At 39.1% G+C, this 21,622-nt stretch overlaps 1 protein-coding gene across 3 annotated transcripts in view; it reads left to right on the top strand.

Annotated features, from left to right (window-relative positions):
* dnai2b (dynein, axonemal, intermediate chain 2b) overlaps positions 1–20,924 on the top strand; it is a 70,830-nt gene extending 49,906 nt beyond the window's left edge. For all 3 annotated transcript variants that reach the window (XM_043714739.1, XM_043714738.1, XM_043714737.1), the window contains exons 11-14: positions 4,980–5,126; positions 9,089–9,316; positions 18,223–18,255; positions 20,581–20,924. In XM_043714739.1, the coding sequence (XP_043570674.1) occupies positions 4,980–5,126; positions 9,089–9,316; positions 18,223–18,255; positions 20,581–20,595 (423 nt within the window). In that variant the 3' untranslated portion in view covers positions 20,596–20,924. The remainder of the gene's footprint in view (positions 1–4,979; positions 5,127–9,088; positions 9,317–18,222; positions 18,256–20,580) is intronic.
* Positions 20,925–21,622: the final 698 nt, after the last annotated feature.

Here is a 21,622-nt window from a genome sequence, read left to right as displayed (position 1 = left end):
GCCTTACTGAAGTCCATATAGATCACATCTACTGCTCTGCCCTCATCAATCCTCTTTGTTACTTCTTCGAAAAACTCAATCAAGTTTGTGAGAGATGATTTCCCACGCACAAAGCCATGTTGACTATCCCGAATCAGTCCTTGCCTTTCCAAATACATGTACATCCTGACCCTCCGGATTCCCTCCAACAACTTGCCCACCACCGAGGTCAGGCTCACCGGTCTATAGTTCCCTAGCTTGTCCTTACTACCCTTCTTAAACAGTGGCACCACATTTGCCAACCTCCAGCCTTCTGGCACACCACCTGTGACTATCGATGATACAAATATCTCAGCAAGAGGCCCAGCAATCACTTCTCTAGCTTCCCACAAAGTTCTCAGGTACCCCTGAACAGGTCCTGGGGATTTATCCACCTTTACCTGTTTCAAGACATCCAGCACTTCCTCCTCTGTAATCTGGATATTTTTCAAGATGTCACCATCTATCTCCCTACAGTCTGTATCTTCCATATCCTTTTCCACAGTAAATACTGATGCAAAATACTAGTTAATGATCTCCCTCATCTCAAGCAGCTCCACACAAAGGCCACCTTGCTGATCTTTGAAGGAGCTGAAAATGTGTTGCTGGAAAAGCACAGCAGGTCAGGCAGCATCCAAGGAACAGGGGAGAATCAACGTTTCGGGCATAAGCCCTTCTTCAGCAATAAGGAATTCCTCATTCCTCATTCCTGAAGAAGGGCTTATGCCCGAAACGTTGATTTTCCTGTTCCTTGGATGCTGCCTGACCTGCTGCGCTTTTCCAGCAACACATTTTCAGCTCTGATCTCCAGCATCTGCAGTCCTCACTTTCTCCTCTGAGCTTTGAGGGACCCTATTCTCTCCCTAGTTACCCTTTTGTCCTTAATTTTTTAAAACCCTTTGGATTCTCCTTAATTCTGTTTGCCAAAGCTATCTCATGTCCCCTTTTTGCCCTCCTGATTTCCCTCCTACTCCTACTTCCTTTATACTCTTCTAAGGATTCACTCGATCTATCCTGCCTATACCTTACATACGCTTCCTTCTTTTTCTTAACCAAACCCTCAATTTCTTTAGTCATCCAATATTCCCTATACCTACCAGCCTTTCCTTTCACCCTGATAGGAATATAAGTTTTCTGGATTCTCGTTATCTCATTTTTGAAGGCTTCCCATTTTACAGCTGTCCCTTTACCTGCGAACATCTGCCTCCAATCAGCTTTCGAAAGTTCTTGCCCAATACCGTCAAAATTGGTCTTTCTCCGATTTCTTCATTCCTGAGAAGGGCTTATGCCCAAAATGTCGATTCTCCTGCTCCTTTGATGCTGCCTGACCTGCTGCGCTTTTCCAGCAACGCATTTTTAAGCTCTGATCTCCAGCATCTGCTGTCCTCACTTCCTCCTTTCTCCGATTTAGAACTTCAACTTTTAGGTCTGGTCTATCCTTTCCAATCACTATTTTAAAACTAATAGAATTATGGTCGCTGCCCCAAAGCGCTCCCCCACTGACACCTCAGTCACCTGCCCTGCCTTATTTCCCAAGAGTAGGTCAAGTTTTGCACCTTCTCTAGTAGGTACATCCACATACTGAATCAGAAAATTGTCTTGTATGCACGTAACAACTTGATAATGCATGTGTCAAATGTTAACTTGTATTTCTGTTGTTACTGCAGTATCATGATCCATTATAATGTTTTCTATAATCATTCAACTGTTAGATATTTGGAATCCCTAACAATGCATTCATAGCAGTTACCAACAAAAATTGAAAATATCAGCTATTCATAACATTTGTGTACTGTTAGAATAAAGGCAAAATACTGGATTGATCCTGGAAACGTAAAACAAACAGAGAATGCTGGATGAACTAAGCAGGTCTGACAGCATCTGTGGGGAGAGAAACAGAGCTTAACATTTTGAATTTAATATAACTCTTCTTCAAAAGTTCCAAAGAAGAGTCATACCAAACTCGAAACATTAACTCATCTCCAGACAGGATGTTAAATGTGCTTACTTCCTCCAGCATTATCTGCACGTGTTTTGTATACTCTCTTAGTTTGTTAGATTTTAAAATTAGATTTGAAAAAAGAGTGAATTGTATGAGCTAAGAATTGCAGGCTGCTGCAGAGTTGCAACCAGAATTGAAGGCAGTATTCAAAAAGTGTCCTCACCAATGTCCTATGCAGCGATAACATGACATCTCAGCTCCTATACCAATGAATAGCAATGGTAAAGTTACATAGCATTTTCAGCATATAGACAAATCATTCTGCCCAAATACTCAGTGCTGGTATTCATGCTCCAAACCTTCCAACTCCCACTGTGTTTAGTCTACCCCATCAGTACATCTTTTTTATCTCCTTTCTTCTGCTTGTCTTTTTTTCTTTTAAATGCATCTGTGCCTTTCACTTCAACTGCTCCATGTTTCCCCATTTTAATCATGCTTTGGGTAAAGCGGTTTCTCTCATTCCTTATTAGGTTTATTAATTTCATAGATTTTTATCAATTTTATAGGTTACATTTTAAGTGTCTTTGTTTTGCCTTCTTTGATAAGTAAAAATATATCCTCTGTACCCATTTATCTATCTCTATTAGGTTAAGGCTCAGAATTCAGTTTTCTTAATAAAAAATGTATCTTTTGTTTTGTTTGTTCTAATTTGTGGGAAAGCTGGGAAAGGTATCAGGAAATGGATTCAATCAGGCCTAGAGATGTGTACAAAACATCTAGGAACCATTTAAAAACTTCAGTAAGAATTTTGAAAACAAGCAAACCTGAAAAATACGCAGGAATCAATGCACACCCTCAAAGTGGGAAGGCATTTTCTGAAACAACAGAAATTGCTGGAAAAGCTTAGCAGGTCTCGCAGCATCTGTGGCGAGAAATCAGAGTTAATGTTTCTGGTCCAGTTATCCTTCCTCGGAACTTATGACATCTGCAGTTCTTTCAGTTTTTATGAAGACATTTTTGACTCGTAACTCTCTGTGACATGAAGCGAAATACCTTCCACCCACTGGTGTCTATGCTAGTCTCCCTGGCAGCTTTGTTCAGTACTACAGGGCCACTTATTTTAGCCCAGTGCTGCTTATGAAATGAATAATAAAAAGACATGTTTATTATAAACTGCATATCTAATGAAAGGTCATTGACTTGAAATGTTAAACCTGTTCTTTCCACAGATGCTGCCAAACCTCTAAGAATTTTCATCATTTTCTGTTTTAATTTCAGATTTACAAATCTCTGTCTTTTGCTTTCGTTTTAGCACAATCTAGGTCTGCTTATAAATCTAGCTACCTGAAATTCCTAACCATAGTTGAAGTCACGACTAATACAGTTTTTAATTTAACTACAGCTACAGTCTTTCTAAATATTGTGTACAAAATGTCATTATTACAATTAATTGGAAGGATTACCTCATAATGTGAATATCAATGGTACAAGTGCAATGTTTTTGTTATCATATGGTAAACTTAAGTTCAATTTTGAAACGTGCTTAAAAACTATTTTTTTAAAAAATATATAATTTTGTTTCCTTAATTTGATTTCCAAAGACATTTGAACTGTTTTATGCTAGAAGAATGCACTTTTTATAACTACATCGTTACACCAGTCTACGACTATAATGAGCTCACACAGATTAGTTTGTTTTGCAGCTCACATTCAATTTCATTTTCCAAATACAAGCTGTTATCTTTTACTGAGGTTTTAATGAGGATTCTGTTAATTAGCAAAATATTATGTGATTTAATTTTTTAAAGCATTTCCTTTTCTCCTCAATATCAGTCTACATATTGATCTTTTTTGTTGCAAGACCTAAATGTTAGTATGGCTCTTATCAATTCCACAAATGTATCTTAATACTTCTTGAAGATACATAAAAGCCAAAACAAGTTCATTTTTCCCTCTGTTCCTGTTTAAAACAGAAACTTGTCATTAGTCTGTACCCTACTGATACCCTGTCCAACTAACTGTTTTAATCTATGAGGAATGGTGCTCGTCAGTTCTTTCTAGTCACTGTGTGTACATTGTACTTCTTACTACAAAGAGGATCTATGCCTCACTTAAAAAATCTTTTGAACAGATTCATCTGTAAGTTGATGCTTTATTTATTACAACAAGATTTATTAATTTTTGAATGGGAATTTTGATAATTTTATCTATTCTTACATCTCAAGACATGAAAGCACATTGTGAACCATTTTCTGAAATTGCCTATTTGGAGCATCCTGACTCCTCTTCTGTTATTTTGCTCCCTGTGGGGAAACACCTGGCATCAACCTGATGCTTATTCTAGTGGGAGACTTCAGATCAGGAGCTCAAACTAAAAAATGATTAGCATTAATCTGACCCCTACCACTCAATGTCTTTTTACAGGATTAAAAGATCATGTGTAAATGTTCTTATTAAATTGCAATCTAAGAAAATATTTAAAAATGAAAAAGGGACATGCAGCTGTTTGTATTTGTCTTCACTTTTTATTGTTTTCATTCACTTAGCTGAATAATTTTTCAACACAAGTGGTTGTTTTATGAAACTGCAGTGTAGAGGCATTTTAATAACTCTGATGCTGAACCCATTTTAGTTTTAGTTCAATTTCAGTTGCTACAAAATAGTTTTAGTTGACCATATTTATTACATAGATATATTTGGCTGTCATGATAGCAATATTAAATGTTGTGACGTCGGTGCACTCATTTTAATTTGTGTTTGGTGTCACATGATAGTGATGGAATTTTTCTATTTCTAAAGTGCCATGGCAATGAAATGTCTATCATAATGTACTACTTCTTTTAGCCTGATATAACCGATAAGGATTCCATACTGATACTGAAGGAAAGTTGAGTTTAGGTATAGTTGCTAAGTAAAAAGGGAGAACTGAGTGTAATGTATTTCATTGTCAAATTGCTGTATTATGACCCTTTTCATAAACACATTCACCTTCCTTCCTCTCCCCATCCCAAATATTTAGGTGTGTGATGAAGCTCTGTATAGTTTGCGCATCCAAGACAATGGGCGATTACTTGCCTGTGGTTCTCACCTAGGCACAACTACACTACTTGAGTTCTCATCAGGTTTCTGTACTTACCAGAAAAATGAAAAAGCACTTGCAAATGCGGTAAGTGTTCAGCGCTAGAATGTTTTGTCCCCATTCCTAAAGTCAGCTTGTCTCCACTGAGCTGTAATTTTATTTGTAAAATTAATGGAATACATTACATTAAACATTCTTTTAAATAAAACCTTAAATCTGAAGAGTGTGCACCAGATCCAAAAAAATGAGTGAAATTACAGGCAATGTTGCCAAATTATGTAATTTTAACAAATCTACAGAATGCATGATGTGAAGTAATGCTGATTAGATATTGACTAGAAGTTTGTGTCCCCTCTCCAACTCTTTGATGTTATCTCTGCATTGTCCTAATGAAATCTCTTTGTTTGGTGCCTTCCTGAATAAACTTTCTCATTTGGTCAGATGTTTGACCTCTTCAAGGATGCTTTGAGAGCACTTCCAGATCCTCTTGAGAATCTTCTGGAACAGTTAAGTTCACAGTACAACAGAGTTGCTTATGGACTCTGATGTTAGGCATACCATTGATGTGTTCCACCCAGCACAGGAGTTAGGTGTTTAACATCTCAATGTTGGGCATGCTGGCTTGAGAAAGGATGCTGCTATTGCCACTGGATTTGTGAAAACTTACAAGACTCTATGACTCTACGGTTAAGTCTCCAAAGCATATAGTAAAAGGGATCATTGCTATCCGGTGAACCACAATCATAGTCTCAGGTTTTTGATTCTAGTCCTCAAATATTCAAATATAGCAAATCCAAGAAAAATGCAAGAAACAGCACCAATCGCAGTACATGGTCTTTATTGGTGGCTGCCTTTGACTTTGTTGGCTACCAAGTTAATGGAATGCCCCCTTCAAAAATTGATAACCCGTTAAAATATGTCACCACTGCAATGGGTCACATCTTTTCATTTTAGATTACAGACTGAAAATGAGAAAAATGAACACTGCGTTTTAGAGGGAGAGATTGTACAAGGGGGAAAAATGAAAGAAGTGCAGATGCTGGAAATCAGAAACAAAAACAGAAAATCTCAACAGGTAGCAGCATCTGTGCAGAGAAAGCAGAATTAACATTTCGGGTTCGGTGACCCTTCATCAGAATCATGTTGTAAAGCAGGGTTACTGGATCCAAAACATTAATCCTGCTTTCTCTCCACAGATGCTGCAGACCTGTTAAGAGCATACAAGGAATTGTTTGCACTTGTAAACATTTAACTTTCCTAATTTTGAATTGGATTCCTTTGCTAATGTGCTCTGTTTTAGATTAAATTAACAAATATGCTATTCTGTCTCTCTGTGGTTTAAACCACTTCACCTATTAAAAGTAACTGATGTAACTGACACTAATCTTTTCTCTTGTGTAGCTACATATAAAAATACCTCAATCTAAAATCCCATACCCACCCTCACTGAGCAGAAGACAGTACATCGCTGTTCATCTGGCTGCCTTAGACTGTTCCAGGCCATTGCATCCCAAATTATTTCTCAATAACCCAATTTTAATGACTTTGACTTTGTGTAACTCTAGAGTAAACAAAATTCGGAGTACAAGAGCTGTTGAGTCGGAGCAGAGAAGCTACATTTATTGAATGGTGAGGTGGGGAGGGGGGGGGGGGAGGTGGAGAATGTGAAGAAAGGCTTAACTAGGCGAAGAGGGAGAAGCAGGCTTCATTGGCTGAACAGAGAGGGAGGGTTCAGTTGCTGAGTAGAAAGGGAAACAGGAATTGAATACTGGGGATACTGATGAAGAGGCAGTCTACAAAACAAAAATGCACTTATCTTTTAACAGGCTTCTCTGGGCCCTCCAGCTGTCAGGAATCAGTACAAACTCCACAGCAGCCATTGGTATCCCACACCTTACAAACCCAAACATCCTGTCTTGTGACTGCTGAGGGTTACGATCCACAGTTTTGATTTGTCTGAGACGGCTTTTCACTTTCTGGGAGAGCAAGAGAAGATGCAGAAAAAAAAACACCCAATTTACCCAACCTTTCAATGGTATCAACCAATCATCAGTAAGACTTGATACCTAAGCTCCTCCCCTGGCTTTGTACTACCTCATTGTTAGACCATAAGACATAGGATCAGAAATTAGGCCATTCAGCCCATCGAGTCTGCTCTGCCATTCAATTATGGTTGATAAGTTTCGCAACCCCATTCTCTTGCTTTCTCCCCGTAAACCACGATCCCTTTGATACTCAAGAACCTATCATCTCAGTTCAAAGTTTGTGCGAAGATTTGTAGCTCGGGTGCTCGTTGATGGAGTTGTTGAACTCCATCAACAAACACATCGACCTGGACCCAATATACCAACCACTACAGCGGACAGCTGAAACTGACAACCGGAAGCGGCAGGGACAGACCACTATAAACACCGGAGTAAACATCAAAGAAGCGCTTCGCAGGAGGCTCCCAAGCACTGATGATGTCGCCTAGCCAGGGGACAAAACGTTTGCAACAAAAACTTCCAGCTCGGCGAACAGAACCACAACAACTATCATCTCAGTCTTAAATATACTCAATGACCTGACCTCCAAAGCCTTCTGTGGCAATGAATTCTATAGATTCACTACTCTCTTGTAGTTTACAAAGAGCAGCTGTCTAGCCAGACTGGCTAAGAGACAGCTGCAAGGGCAGTTTCAGAGAGGTAATGGTGGAAGTGCAAACTTGTCCTCCATGGTGCCACTGTCCCTGAGGCAGTTCTCTCCTTGTCATTTGCTGAAATACAGAATACCAGCATTTTTTAAAAGTCTTGATACCCTGACAAGCACCAAGATTCACATCCACAATGGAAGCTGTCTGTACCTGATAGCAGCAGCCTGGCTTCTGTTTGAACTTCCACAGCAACACTGAGACATTGGCAGGCCTTTGCCTTTTTAGTGGAAGCTAAGACTGTGGCTTGCAGTTGCTCCCTTATGTACAGTTTGGCAGCACTGCCATGGAGGTGTCCACCACATTCACTGTGGGGTTCATGCTCTGCACAATGACCCGAGCAATTGTGGATCCAGATGCTGTGCCCATAGTCATCAACTATAAACTATCTGGCTATGCACCAAGTCTCTATATCCACATTTGTCAGTGTTTTCCTTCAATATGCCCAAAAATGTCCTAATTTCTGCAGTGGAACTGTTGTACATTCACAGCCTGGATGCTGTTGAGGCAGGTCAACTGAATACCTGGGGGCATAGAGAAGCAGTGAGAGGTTTGTATGCATGGCTTAAAGATTTGTGAGGCAAGGCCCAGCACAAGGGATGTTCTTCGTAGCCAAATTACTGGCACCTGAGGCTCAAGAGGGTCCATTGTATTTGGTTCGGGATGGATCTTTTGTGCTTGGGTTGAGATGGGTTTGCTGTCCTTGGGTCATGGCTGGGAACATGGCAGGATTGATACTGTGGCCCTTGATGTTACTCCTTGGCCTTGATATGAGGATGAGATGTAATGTATAAATATTAAGGGTGAGTTGTGTTTTTCAAGGACTGATGCATTGATTTGGGGCAAATGAATTTCACACACTTTCACCAAAATCTCATTCTAACTCAAGTTGCAAACTGTTTTGGGATGTACTCAATGAGTTTGGATTATTTTAAAATTACGATGATGTGCAATTATTTAATTTTGATGACAATCCCTTTTCCTAAATGGATAACAAATTAATTTTTAGATAAATTCCACTTTTAAAATAATCCACAGACTTTTAACATTATAAAATGGAATGAATGCTGTATTTCTGCTCATCTGTCCTTTGTAAACTGAGTGTAATCTGATTTCTGCTTTTATGGTGTTATTTTATGGTTTTATTTCATCAGTCTCATTTTGACTTTGCATTAATTAACTTAATATATAAATTTGTATCTTTCAATTGAAAATGCACAAAACCCCAAATTTTACAAAGGTGATGTTTTAGTTTCTTGTACATTATGTGAATATTATCTTTGTCCATGCTGATTTTAGCTAAGAGTATTGATCTATAAATACAACATTTTAAAATGTTATAACTAAAGTGTATTTTTAGTTGTTTGAGAGGGAGACAAAACGGGAGAAGATTCTAGAAGCACGTCAACGTGAGTTACGTGTAAAAGAACGTGCTAAATCTGAACAAGGAAAGGTCGTGGAAAACAAAGAAGTAGATGAGGAGGAGACTATTGAATACAAAATTGCACAAGCAGAGAACGCATTCTTTGAAACTATTGAGCAAGAAAGAGCAAGATTTGAAGTGGAGCCAGAAAAAATGGACCAACAGGTAAGTTGAAGGGGAGTGAAGGGATTTTATTAAGTTTTGAATTGATAATATTGATCTGCTTTTAATTTTAATGCCAAAAACTTGAAAAGCTGCTGAGATCCATTTTCTGCTTTATCTGTACCCCCAGTAATACAGAGTGTTAAAAAGTAGATTAGTCAGTGTTGTCTCTAACAGTACTCCTTTTGCACCTCGTAAGTGATTAAACATGAGTCAAATGTGGACAAATTGAATTAGGGAAAATTACATTGAAAAGTAAATTTGTCATGTCAAGATTTATTTGAATGTGTATCACCTAATAGATTAACATAGTTCTTCTCATTTCAGGCTTCCCCCATATAGAAAATATCTGTATCAATAATTATTGTTATCTACACTTTGATAAATATGAAAAATAATTGTTTTTCCAAGTTAATGAACGACTTGAATTTTCTATCCTGATAGTTATCGTTTTAAGTTTCTATATTTGATTAATGTGTATGAATACAGTTAGGCAATAATGAAACTTGAGTAGCAGGCTTTCTATTTGCATATCACAGTACAAGGAGAACAGAGCACTTTCCTACGAGATGTTGCTCTACTTTGCCATTGCTGCAACTAACATGGAAATAAAAAGTTAACATTCGTTGGCCTATCTCTAATAGAAGGAATGTTGAGAGTTAAAACACAGCAACTTAATTAAAATTTTCAGGTTTCACTCCTACCATATTTCTCCAATTTTGTTGTATGTTTTAAATTTGGTTCCCAGACTCCTATTCAATTTGAGTTTACAAATGTTAAGTAATCCCAGTTTTCCTATAACTGTTCCAATGTCTTAATACTATACCAAAACACCTAACCATTAAAGTTGTATTTGGAGTTTTGTTCCATATTTACAAGTTGATTTCTGAACTAGCATTTGGAGTAGGAATCAAAAGTTTCATCACCAAATCTGACATATGGAAATCAGCTTTAGGGACAGAGAATTTTGGTAGCCTCAGATTGCCTTATCCTTTCAGATGAAAGCAGAAGAATGAAGGCGAGAAATAGCAGTTGATAGTTTAAGAAGGAAAATTGTGGTTATTTTATAGTGTTGCAGTGACATTGGCAGTTTCTAATATCTTAATTATTGATAACTTGGCCATACCAGTTTCCTTCGTAGCATGACTTACCAGTTATCTAACTTCTAATTTGAAGATGTATGTGATTATGCTTTTAATAACATGAATGGTCATTGTACTTGTGTTGGACTATTAACTCGAGGCAAAATATGAAACTGGATCATTCAATTGGTTATTGTCATTTGTTCACTGAGGACAGACTTTACTATTACTACAATAATAATTTGCATTTATATGGAATATTTCATGTAAAAACACTGCAAGGCAGATAGGTGTATTTATATATAAAAAAGGTTTGGAGCCAGAAATTTTTAAAAAATGAGAGTAACTGATGAGTGTGATGTACTTTAAGAATGTTGATCAAGATCGACCTAGAGGCAGGAATTTTAACTGCCAAAAGTTAAATTCTTGTTACACTGTACGAGGTAGTGGTGAGGCTGCAGCTGAAATTTTGGATCCTCATATTTAAGAAAGGACATGCTAGCGTTGGAGTCTGTTTAAGGGAGATTCACTGGGCTGATTCCTGGATGAAGGGGTTGACTTCTTACAAATGGATAAGCAAGTTAGACCTTCATTTATTAGAAATTTGAAGAATGAGGGGTGGTTGTATTGAAACACACACCATTCTGAGGGGACTTGACTGGGAATGCTGGAAAGTAGATGTTGGGAAAATATTTCCACTACTGGGGAATCTCAAATTGGGTGACATTGTTACAGAATAACGAGACACTAATTAGAACTGTAACTTAAAGGAATTTCTTCTCTAAGGGTTGTGACTATCTGGAGTTCTGTACCCCAGAGTTACAGAGGTGAGATCCCTGAAAGTATTTAAAGAAGGGGTGGATATTTGAAATGGATATTTGAAATATCAAGAAGTTTGAGAGCTATGAGGAGCTGTCACAAAGAGGGAGTTGAAGCATAGGGCAGATCAGCCATAATCTTATAGAATGGCAGGGTCAGAGGCTTGTGGGTCTGCTCCTGCTCCTACTTAGAGTCATAGAGATGTACAGCATGGAAACAGACCCTTCGGTCCAACCCGTCCATGCCGACCCGATATCCCAACCCAATCTAGTCCCACCTGCCAGCACCCGGCCCATATCCCTCCAAACCCTTCCTATTCATATACCCATCCAAATGCCTCTTAAATGTTGCAATTGTACCAGCCTCCACCACATCCTCTGGCAGCTCATTCTATACATGTACCACCCTCTGCGTGAAAACGTTGCCCCTTAGGTCTCTTTTATATCTTTCCCCTCTCACCCTAAACCTATGCCCTCTGGCTGTGGACTCCCCGACCCCAGGGAAAAGACTTTGTCTATTTCATCCTATCCATGCCCCTCATAATTTTGTAAACCTCTATAAGGTCACCCCTCAGCCTCCGACGCTCCAGGGAAAACAACCCCAGCCTGTTCAGCCTCTCCCTGTAGCTCAGATCCTCCAACCTTGGCAACATCCTTGTAAATTTTTTTCTGAACCCTTTCAAGTTTCACAACATACTTCCGTCGGAAGGAAACCAGAATTGCACACAATACCAACAGTGGCCTGGCCAACGTCCTGTACAGCCGCAACATGACCTCCCAACTCCTGTACTCAATACTCTGACCAATAAAGGAAAGCATACCAAACGCGTTCTTCACTATCCTAACTACTTGTGACTCCACTTTCAAGGAGCTATGAACCTGCACTCCAAGGGCTCTGTTCAGCTCATATGTTCTTTTGTTCAAAAACAGGAGGGTTTGTCCTGGGCAGGCAATCAAAAGGTTAAAGTTCTCCAACTTGACACCAGTTCACATCCATATCGAACTTCATCTTCAGCAGAGTGCGATTGGGTGTGTGTGACCAATTCTTCCATATGGAGGATCCAGTCATTGTGGTCCATATTAGTGGCCATAGTACCCATATTATATGGAGGACAAGAAATGGTATGTAGTAGTAGTAAAGTCTTTTGAGGAAGAGCATTCCAAAGACTCAACACTTCCTGTGAGACAAAATGTTGTCCTCATCTCTTGAATGGATGACTCCTTATTCTGAAACAGTGATCCCTGGTTCTAAGATTCTCCCAGAATAGGAAACATCTTTTCCACATGCACCCTAACATGCTATATGTTTCAATTATGTTACCTTTTTGCTGTTTTGGCATAGGACAAATAAAATTGGAGAAATTAATGCATAGCTCAAAGACTGGAGCAGTAGAATCAGGCTATGATTTCTGGGAGCTGGCACTGCTGTTAGGGAAAATGGGGGCTGTGCTGTAGCAATGATCTGCACCTGAATTGTGCTGATACAAATGTTGTAGTGAGCTGCAAAACTAGAGACGTAAAGAGGTTTTTAAACGAAATAGTTTGTACAAATGAGCAAATTTTGGAATATTTGAGAAATCAAAAACTAAAAGCAAGCCAAGTGAGAAAGGTATTAATGTGGGAAATGTAAGCCGACCATGTCAGGAGAGGATAAAGTAAATGAATCTAAGAATACGTCAGCAGATGAGGCTAAACATTACAAAAATAATAATGGCCAGAAGTAAAGGAAATATATTTCAATGTATGTGGTCTTCAAGACAAACATGAACCTATAGCACAAATAACAATAAGCAAATGCATTATAGAGAGACAGCTGCAGAATGCCATGGTTTGGGACCAGAATATTGAAGAGTACATAACATTTAGGAAGGCCAGGCAGTTGGAAACAGTAACATAATGAGAGGTAGTGTATAAAGGAAGAAACAATGGGAGCATGTCAAAAAGTCATGAGAGTTTTAATCTATGTAGAGATTGGAAAAAATTCAGGTTGGCAAAGGTTTCTTAGTAAAGCACAGGGAGAGAGTAGTGTGCCCAAGTATTTTAAATTAAATCATAGCAATTATTTGGGCATGAAAGCAATGCTAACTGAAGGGCACTGGCAAATTAGATTAAGGGGTAGATCAATAGGGATGCAGAGAAAGATATATATGGAGATATTTCAGAATGCACTGGAGATATATTCCTTCAAGAGAGAAACATTCCAAGGGAAGACTCTCAATCCATGGTTAACTAAAAAAAGTTAAAGATATTGTCAAACTAAAGGAAAAAAGGCATACAGTTGTGAAAAACCAGGCGGCAAGCCAAATATACAATAGAGTCATAGGGATGTACAGCACGGAAACAGACCCTTTGGTCCAACTCGTCCATGCTGACCAGATATCCCAACCCAATCTAGTCCCACCTGTCAGCATCTGGCCCCTATCCCTCCAAACCCTTCCCATTCATATACCCACCCAGATGCCTTTTAAATGTTGCAATTGTACTAGCCTCCACCACTTCCTCTGGCAGCTCATTCCATACATGTACCACCCTCTGCGTGAAAACGTTGCCCCTTAGGTCTCTTTTATATCTTTCCCCTCTCACCCTAAACCTATGCCCTCTAGTTCTGGACTCCCCAACCCCAGGGAAAAGACTGTGTCTATTTATCCTATCCATTCCCCTCATAATTTTGTAAACCTCTATAAGGTCACCCCTCAGCCTCTGACACTCCAGGGAAAACAACCCCAGCCTGTTCAGCCTCTCCCTATACCTAAAATCCTCCAACCCTGGCAACATCTTTGTAAATGTTTCTGAATTCTTTCGAGTTTCACAACATCCTTTCGATAGGAAGGAGACCAGAATTGCACACAATATTTCAACAGTGGCCTAACCAATGTCCTGTACAGCCGCAACATGACCTCCCAACTCCTGTACTCAATACTCTGACCAATAAAGGGAAGCATATCTTCTTCACTATCTTATCTACCTGTGACTCTGCTTTCAAGGAGCTATGAACCTGCACTCCAAGGTCTCTTTGTTCAGCAACACTCCCTAGGACCTTACCATTAAGTGTATAAGTTCTGTTAAGATTTGATTTCCTAAAATGCAGCACCTCACGTTTATCTAAATTAAACTCCATCTGCCACTTCTCAGCCCATTGGCCCATCTGATCAAGATTACGTTGTAATCTGAGGTAACATACTTCGCTGTCCACTACACCTCCAATTTTGGTGTCATCTGCAAACTTACTAACTCTTATAATCCCATCCAAATAATTTATATAAATGATGAAAAGTAGTGGCATGATGATCCTTGTGGCACTCCACTGGTCACAGGCCTCCAGTCTGAAAAACAACCCTCCACCACCGCCCTCTGGTCTCTACCATTGACGCAGTTCTGTATCCAAATGGCTAGTTCTCCCTGTATTCCATGAGATCTAACCTCGCTAATCAGTCTCCCATGGGGAACATTGTCAAATGTCTCACTGAAGTCCACATCGATCATATCAACCGGTCTGCCTTCATCAATCTTCTTTGTTACTTCTTCAAAAAACTCAATCAAGTTTGTGAGACATGATTTCCCACGCACAAAGCCATGTTGACTATCCCTAATCAGTCCTTGCCTTTCTAAATATGTGTAAATTCTATCCCTCCGGATTCCCTCCAAAAACGTGCCCACCACCGACATCAGGCTCACCGGTCTATAGTTCCCTGGCTTGTCCTTACCAACTTTCTTAAACAGTGGCACCACGTTAGCCAACCTCCAGTCTTCCGGCACCTCACCTGTGGCTATCAATGATACAAATATCTCAACTAGTGGCCCAGCAATCACTTCCAGAGCTTCCACAGAGTTCTAGGGTACACTTGATCAGATCCTGTGGATTCATCCACTTTTATGCGTTTCAAGACACCCAGCTGTTCCTCCTCTGCAATATGGACATTTTCAAGATGTCACCATCTATTTATCTACATTCTATATCTTCCATGTCCTTTTGCACAGTAAATACTGATGCAAAATACTCGTTAATAATCTCCCTCATCTCATGTGGCTCCACATAAAGGCCGCCTTGCTGATCTTTGAGGGGCCCTATTCTTTCTCTAGTTACCCTTTGTCCTTAATGTATTTGGAAAACCCTCTGGATTCTCCTTAACTCTATTTGCCAAAGCTATATCATGTCCCCTTTTTGCCCTCCTGATTTCCCACTTAAGTATACTCCTACTGCCCTTATACTCTTCGAAGGATTCACTCGATCTATCCTGTCTGTACCTGACATATGCTTCCTTCTTTTTCTTAACCAAAGCCTCAATTTCTTTAGTCATCCAACATTCTCTATACCTACCAGCCTTCCCTTTCACCCTGACAGGAATATACTTTTCTGGATTCTCGTTATCTCATTTCTGAAGGCTTCCCATTTTACAGCTGTCCCTTTACATGTGAACATCTGTCACCAGTCAGCTTTTGAAGATTCTTGCCTAATACTGTCAAAATTGGCCTTTCTCCAATTTAGAACTTCAACTTTTAGATCTGGTCTATCCTTTTTCATCACTATTTTAAAACAAATAGAATTATGGTCGCTGGCCCCAAAGTGCTCCCCCACTGATATCTCAGTCACCTGCCCTGCCTTATTTCCCAAGAGTAGGTCAAGATTTGCACCTTCTCTAGTAGGTATATCCACATACTGAATCAGAAAATTTTCTTGTACTCACCTAACAAATTCCTCTCCATCCAAACCTTTAACACTATGGTAGTCCCAGTCGATGTTTGGAAAGTTAAAATCCCTGACCATAACCACCCTATTAATCTTACAAATAACTGAGATCTCCTCACAAATTTGTTTCTCAATTTCCCTCTGACTATTAGGGGGCGTATAATACAATCCCAATAAACTTATCATCCCCTTCTTATTTCTCAGTTCCACCCAAATATCTTCCCCAGATGTATTTCCGGGAATATCCTCCCTCAGCACAGCTGTAAAGCTATCTTTTATTAAGAACGTCACTCTCCCTCCTCTCTTGCCTCCATTTCTATCCTTCCTGTAGCATTTGTATCCTGGAACATTAAGCTGCCAATCCTGCCCATCCCTGAGTGATGGTTCTGTAGTTGCTATGATATCCCAGTCCCACGTTCCAAACCCTGCCCTGAGTTCATCTGCCTTCCCTGTTAGATTTATTTCAATTCAAGAGGCCTATCAGTCCTAACGTGTTCTCTGCTTTGTTCCTGCCTACCCTGACTGTATGAGTCCCCATTGTTCTCAACTGTACCAGTCTCTAATTGATCTCTTTCTTCACTATTTCCCTTGGTCCGACCCCGCCACCTTACTAGTTTAAATCCTCCCGAGAAGTTCTACCAAATTTCCCTGCCAGTATGTTAGTCCCCTTCCAATTTCGGTGCAATCTGTCTTTCTTGTACGGGTCACTTCTACCCCAAAAGAGCTTCCAATGATCCAAAAATGTGAATCCTTCTCCCATACACCAGCTCCTCAGCCATGCATTCATCTGCTCTATCCTCCTATTCCTGCCCTTACTAGCTCGTAGCACCAGGAGTAATCCAGATATTACTACTCTTGAGGACCTTCGTTTTAAATTCCTGCCGAACTCTCTTTAATCTTCCTTCAGAATCTCAACCTTTTCACTTCCTATAAAGCAAATAATCACCAAAGCTCTTATAAAAAAGAGGAAATTTAGCGCATGAGAGAAAGTTAGCAAGAAATATAAAAACAAATAGTAAGATTTTCTTCAAATGTTGAAAAAAAATTGACCAGTTGAGCATTGATCTTACAGGAGGTGAATCTTGGCAATTAATAATGGAACATGAAGAGATAGCTCTTAATGGTACAATACACACAATATTTACAAAAAAAAAGCAGTAAATCAAGAAGAACAGGACACACTCAAGAAACTTACAGTCACTAGGGAAGTGGTACTAAACGAATTGTTGGAGCTGTGGGCTAACAAGCCAAGGATGCAGGTGTCCTTCTTTGAGGTCTAACAAGAAAGACTGTGTTTGTTGCTGCCACAATTGCAGGGGTGTCTCCACAACCACAGCTCCTTGATGTCCCTGCCAGTGATGACACAGGGCTTTTCTAACACATCAAATTTTATTTCATGTAGGAGCCTGGTGTGCCTGGAACAAATTAGAAAACCATTGACCAAGTAGAATACTAAGGAAGAGATCCCAGTGCATCTCCTGCTGCCTTACTCACTGCTGCATTCCATGAGTGAGTCGCGTCAAGGGGAGAAGCAGCGTAGGGGAAGCAGCAGGACAATGGCCACAAAATTCTGATGTAATGTTGTCGGGTCACCACTACCATCCACGCATAAACACTCTGCAGCCAGAAAGCTCTGTCATGGCAATGTGGCATTACTAATTTCTGCATATGTGCAGGTGGTTGGCGTCCATCTTTTCCCAACATCACATAAATGCAATGTACATTCTGTGAAAGAAATGGCTTATGAGATAGTTGATGCACAGATTTTAATTTTCCAAAATTCCATAGCTTCAGGATCGAAAATAGTGAGTGTAACTCCTTTATTCAGAAGGGAGGGGAGACTGAGAATAGGAAACCACAAGCTAGGTTGCTTAGCAACTGACATAGGAATAATGTTTGTGCTACTATTAAAAGAGGTTGTAACAGCACACTTAGAAAAAAGGTAATTACACAGAGTCAACATGGTTTTGTGAAAAATAAGTCATGGTTTTCAACTTATTGGCTTTCTTGGGAGAAGTTATCGCTGTTATGAATAAAGGGAAGCAGTTGATCTACTGTGCGTAGATTTCCAGAAGGCCTTTGGTAAGTTGTCCAGTGTGAAGTAGGCCAGATGATAATCATCTGTAGTTAGAATGATAGTGAAATTAATTTAGCAAAAACACCCCCTCTGTCCTTTTACATCTCCAAATTAAGCAATTTGAATTTTGGGATATATTTAGCAGAAGCCTTAGAATTAGATTCCAAGGTTGGTGTTCAGGAAAAACAACAAAGTATATTTATTTCAAATCAAATTATTACAAAGTTGTGTTTTCTTTCCTCTAGGAAAAGGAGACATCAGAGGATGAAGGTGATGAGGTAAGAGCAGCTTATTGAATTTGATGAATTTCCTAATGGTTTGCTTATATTCCAAATTGGTTGAATTATTTAATGTGTCATGACCAGGTGGTCCTCAGTGGTCTGTAAATTACAAATTTGCGTAAGTTGTATAGCCCTTTGTTTTTAAATGATTCAATTTTAAAATTTCCAGCAGTACATTTTTTGCTTTAAACAAGATCAAAGCTTAGTTTTTATTATTGAAATTGTCTCAGTGAAAAGTGTAGTTATTAACTAAAAGTACAAATACATAGATTTAAAAGTAGATAAGGATAAAAGATACTTTATAAAGATGAAACTATATTAAGTCTTTAAGATGGTCACAATTCTGTTATTTGCTTGAAGGTTGTCTTTATAGAGTGAAGTGGTTAAAAGCTTGATGTCCAACTCAGTTGAAGAGCTGGACAGTGCTTTCACAGTGAAAGCAAACAAGTTTGGAGTGAGCCAAACAAGTTATAGAGAGGAATGAAATTTTATTTGTTTTGTTTTTACAGCACAGCAAGTTGTGGCCCATTGTAACCTGGTTCCGTAGTCTGGTCTTCCTTTTCTGATTGTGTCTCAGAGTTCTTAGGAGATTCTGCCCAAAATGGCTTGTACAGATTATTATGGACCAGGCCAGATCCCCTCAAAACATTTCAAGAAAGTAGCCTGGACCCTAATTTTGCTTGTGGTTTTAAGTAGGTGTATAGTAGATATTCCAGGAGTGATGCAGCTGGCCCAACCTCTTAGTTTCAAACAAAACAGAATTTATTATGCAAGATTACCAAATGAAACACAAATAAATGAGAACAGAATATCAAAACTCTTACTTTATCTGAAATGATCACAACCGAAGTGGGCGGCATGGTGGCACAGTGGTTAGCACTGCTGCCTCACAGCGCCAGAGACCCGGGTTCAATTCCTGCCTCAGGCGACTGACTGTGTGGAGTTTGCACATTCTCCCCATGTCTGCATGGGTTTCCTCCGGGTGCTCTGGTTTCCTCCCACAGTCCAAAAATGTGCAGGTCAGGTGAATTGGCCATGCTAAATTGCACCGTACTGTTAGGTGCAGGGGTAAATGTAGGGGAATGGGTCGGTGTCGATTTGTTGGGCCGAAGGGCCTGTTTTCACACTGTAAGTAATGTAATCTAATCTAATTATGCTGTTCCAACTATGTGCAACAATCCCCTTAAACACCCTTTGATAAAAAAGGAAAGATCAAACACAGGATCCCACAGGAGAGATGTCAGAGAGAGATTCAATATGAAACACTTTCTTTCCTGTAGCTCTTTCTTTGACCACCAGCCTCAAAAGTGACTGACTGCTTGCTCTGAATGGCCAGACTGCTACAAACCAAGCCAGAAAAAAGCTGAGCTGGGAGAGCTGGTCTCTCCCCTTTCATTGTACAAGTGTTTTTTTTTTAACTTGAAAGCCTTTTTCTGAGGCAGTATATGTTAACTATAATCAAATTGGCCCTGAAACCCATAAAGACCAGACCTCCAGGAGTCTCTGCATTTGCAACCCCTCTGGAAAAAAAAACAAGGACAACATAACCCTGTTAAAGGAGCAGCATCATAAAAAGATCAAAACTTAAAATGGCGTCTATCCCAAAACTGATTAATCAAGTTTCCGTATTAGGTTGCTTAGGTCTGGAACATAGATCCGATCTATTTTTGTTTTCATTGAGATCTTTAACTTCTAAGTATCTTGGCTTTAACCTGGATGGCTCTCATTGTGAGAGTGTAGTGGGCTAGGAAGAGGTATACAAACCTCCAAGGTAACCATTGTCAAGGCATTACTGTTTATCCTTCGAATGTTTATTGAATTTCATGTCCCCTTGTGGTTTGTTTTCTTGGGGTAAATGCCGTCTAGTCCCAATAGCAGTTGTGATTCAAAGTCACAAATCTTTGACTTTTGGGAGCCATTTTGTAAGATTATTTGTCCAGTTTAAAGGCTTTCTATATTACATGTGTGTTATAATTATATAGTCATGATCAATGAAAAAAAAATTGAGGTGCTGACTTTGTTCTTGAATAGTTAGAATCTAATTGTTAGACCAGCTGACACAAAAAATAAATTTCCTGCTCTTTATGGACCTCTACCTGAAATTTGTCACTATTTCCGTTCTTACTTTAGAAAAATATGTTCACAAGGGGAAAAAAAATGAATATAAAATATAATTTCCAAAATTGAAGGAGATTTATAAAACACTTCTTTAGATGGCATATCAAGATATGTTCTTTTTCAGTCGAAAGATGCCATAGTGAATCTTGTTCTCAGGTTACTGTATACATCTAATATGAGTTTTTATCTCTTTTTTTTTAAAAGACGGATGAGTACTAATTGGAGAATGCAATTTGAGTCTGCAGTATCAACTGAATAAATTAATTCATTTTGTGTAATTATTCAAAGAACAGCCAACATCCAGAAGATCAACACCTTGAAACTGTGTACAGAACAACCTCGATAATCCAAACAATTCGGGTGGGGCGTATTTTGTTCGGATTACTGAGAGTTCAGATAACTGATTGTTCGGATAATGGATAGTGTTTTTATGGTACCTTGAGATCTTGTTCAGATAATCTGAAATTCAGATAATTGTTGTTCAAATAATCAAGGTTGTTCTGTATTGATATTTGGACATTAGATGCACCTATTTTCATAGTTTCATGTAATCAAAATGTGTTTTTTTTGGATTTTTAAATAAAAGTTCTATCTTGTCTTTATAGTGGCTTTCATTTTTAAATGCTGCATTCTAAAAGATTTATTGAGCAACAACAAAGCCAACTTGTTGCAAAAACCAGCTTTCCTATGTTGAAGAAAAACAAACTGCCTGTCAAACCAAGTGACACTACCTTCATGTATATTCTTTCTAAACGTTTGCCCTAACAGAGACATCTAGTCCACAAATAGGAGCCTTGGCTGAGGAAACTATTTTCAAGGCCCCATTTAAGCAAGGTTTGACTGCTGAAAGCAGTTGTTATGTTCTTCAATTTTCATGGTCTTCAACCAGGTTAACTTTGCAACTAGAGTTAACAGCACTGAGAGATTACATTTTCATTTAAAAAAATGATTCATACTTCCAAAGTAGATGTTCACCATTCTTTGCTCCAGAGCAGTCAATCCTACAGGCCTATTGAGCACATTATGTTACTTCTTTTTTTATGAGGTATGTTAGATTTTGTGACTGTTTCTTCAATTTGGCAGGAATGAAACAATGAGGAAACCATGCGACGTTTTCTGATTTCTGCCCAGCAAGCAGCTTGGGTAGTTCATAAATTAAAGGGAGGCACTGATTGCCTTACTGGGAAGAAGGAGTAAGTTATTCACGACTATAAAGAGTGACTAGGTTGCTGTGCTGACGTGATAG

Source organism: Chiloscyllium plagiosum, chromosome 24 (assembly GCF_004010195.1).
Source record: "Chiloscyllium plagiosum isolate BGI_BamShark_2017 chromosome 24, ASM401019v2, whole genome shotgun sequence".
NCBI lineage: Eukaryota > Metazoa > Chordata > Chondrichthyes > Orectolobiformes > Hemiscylliidae > Chiloscyllium > Chiloscyllium plagiosum.
This window is presented reverse-complemented; position numbering and strand designations above follow the sequence as displayed.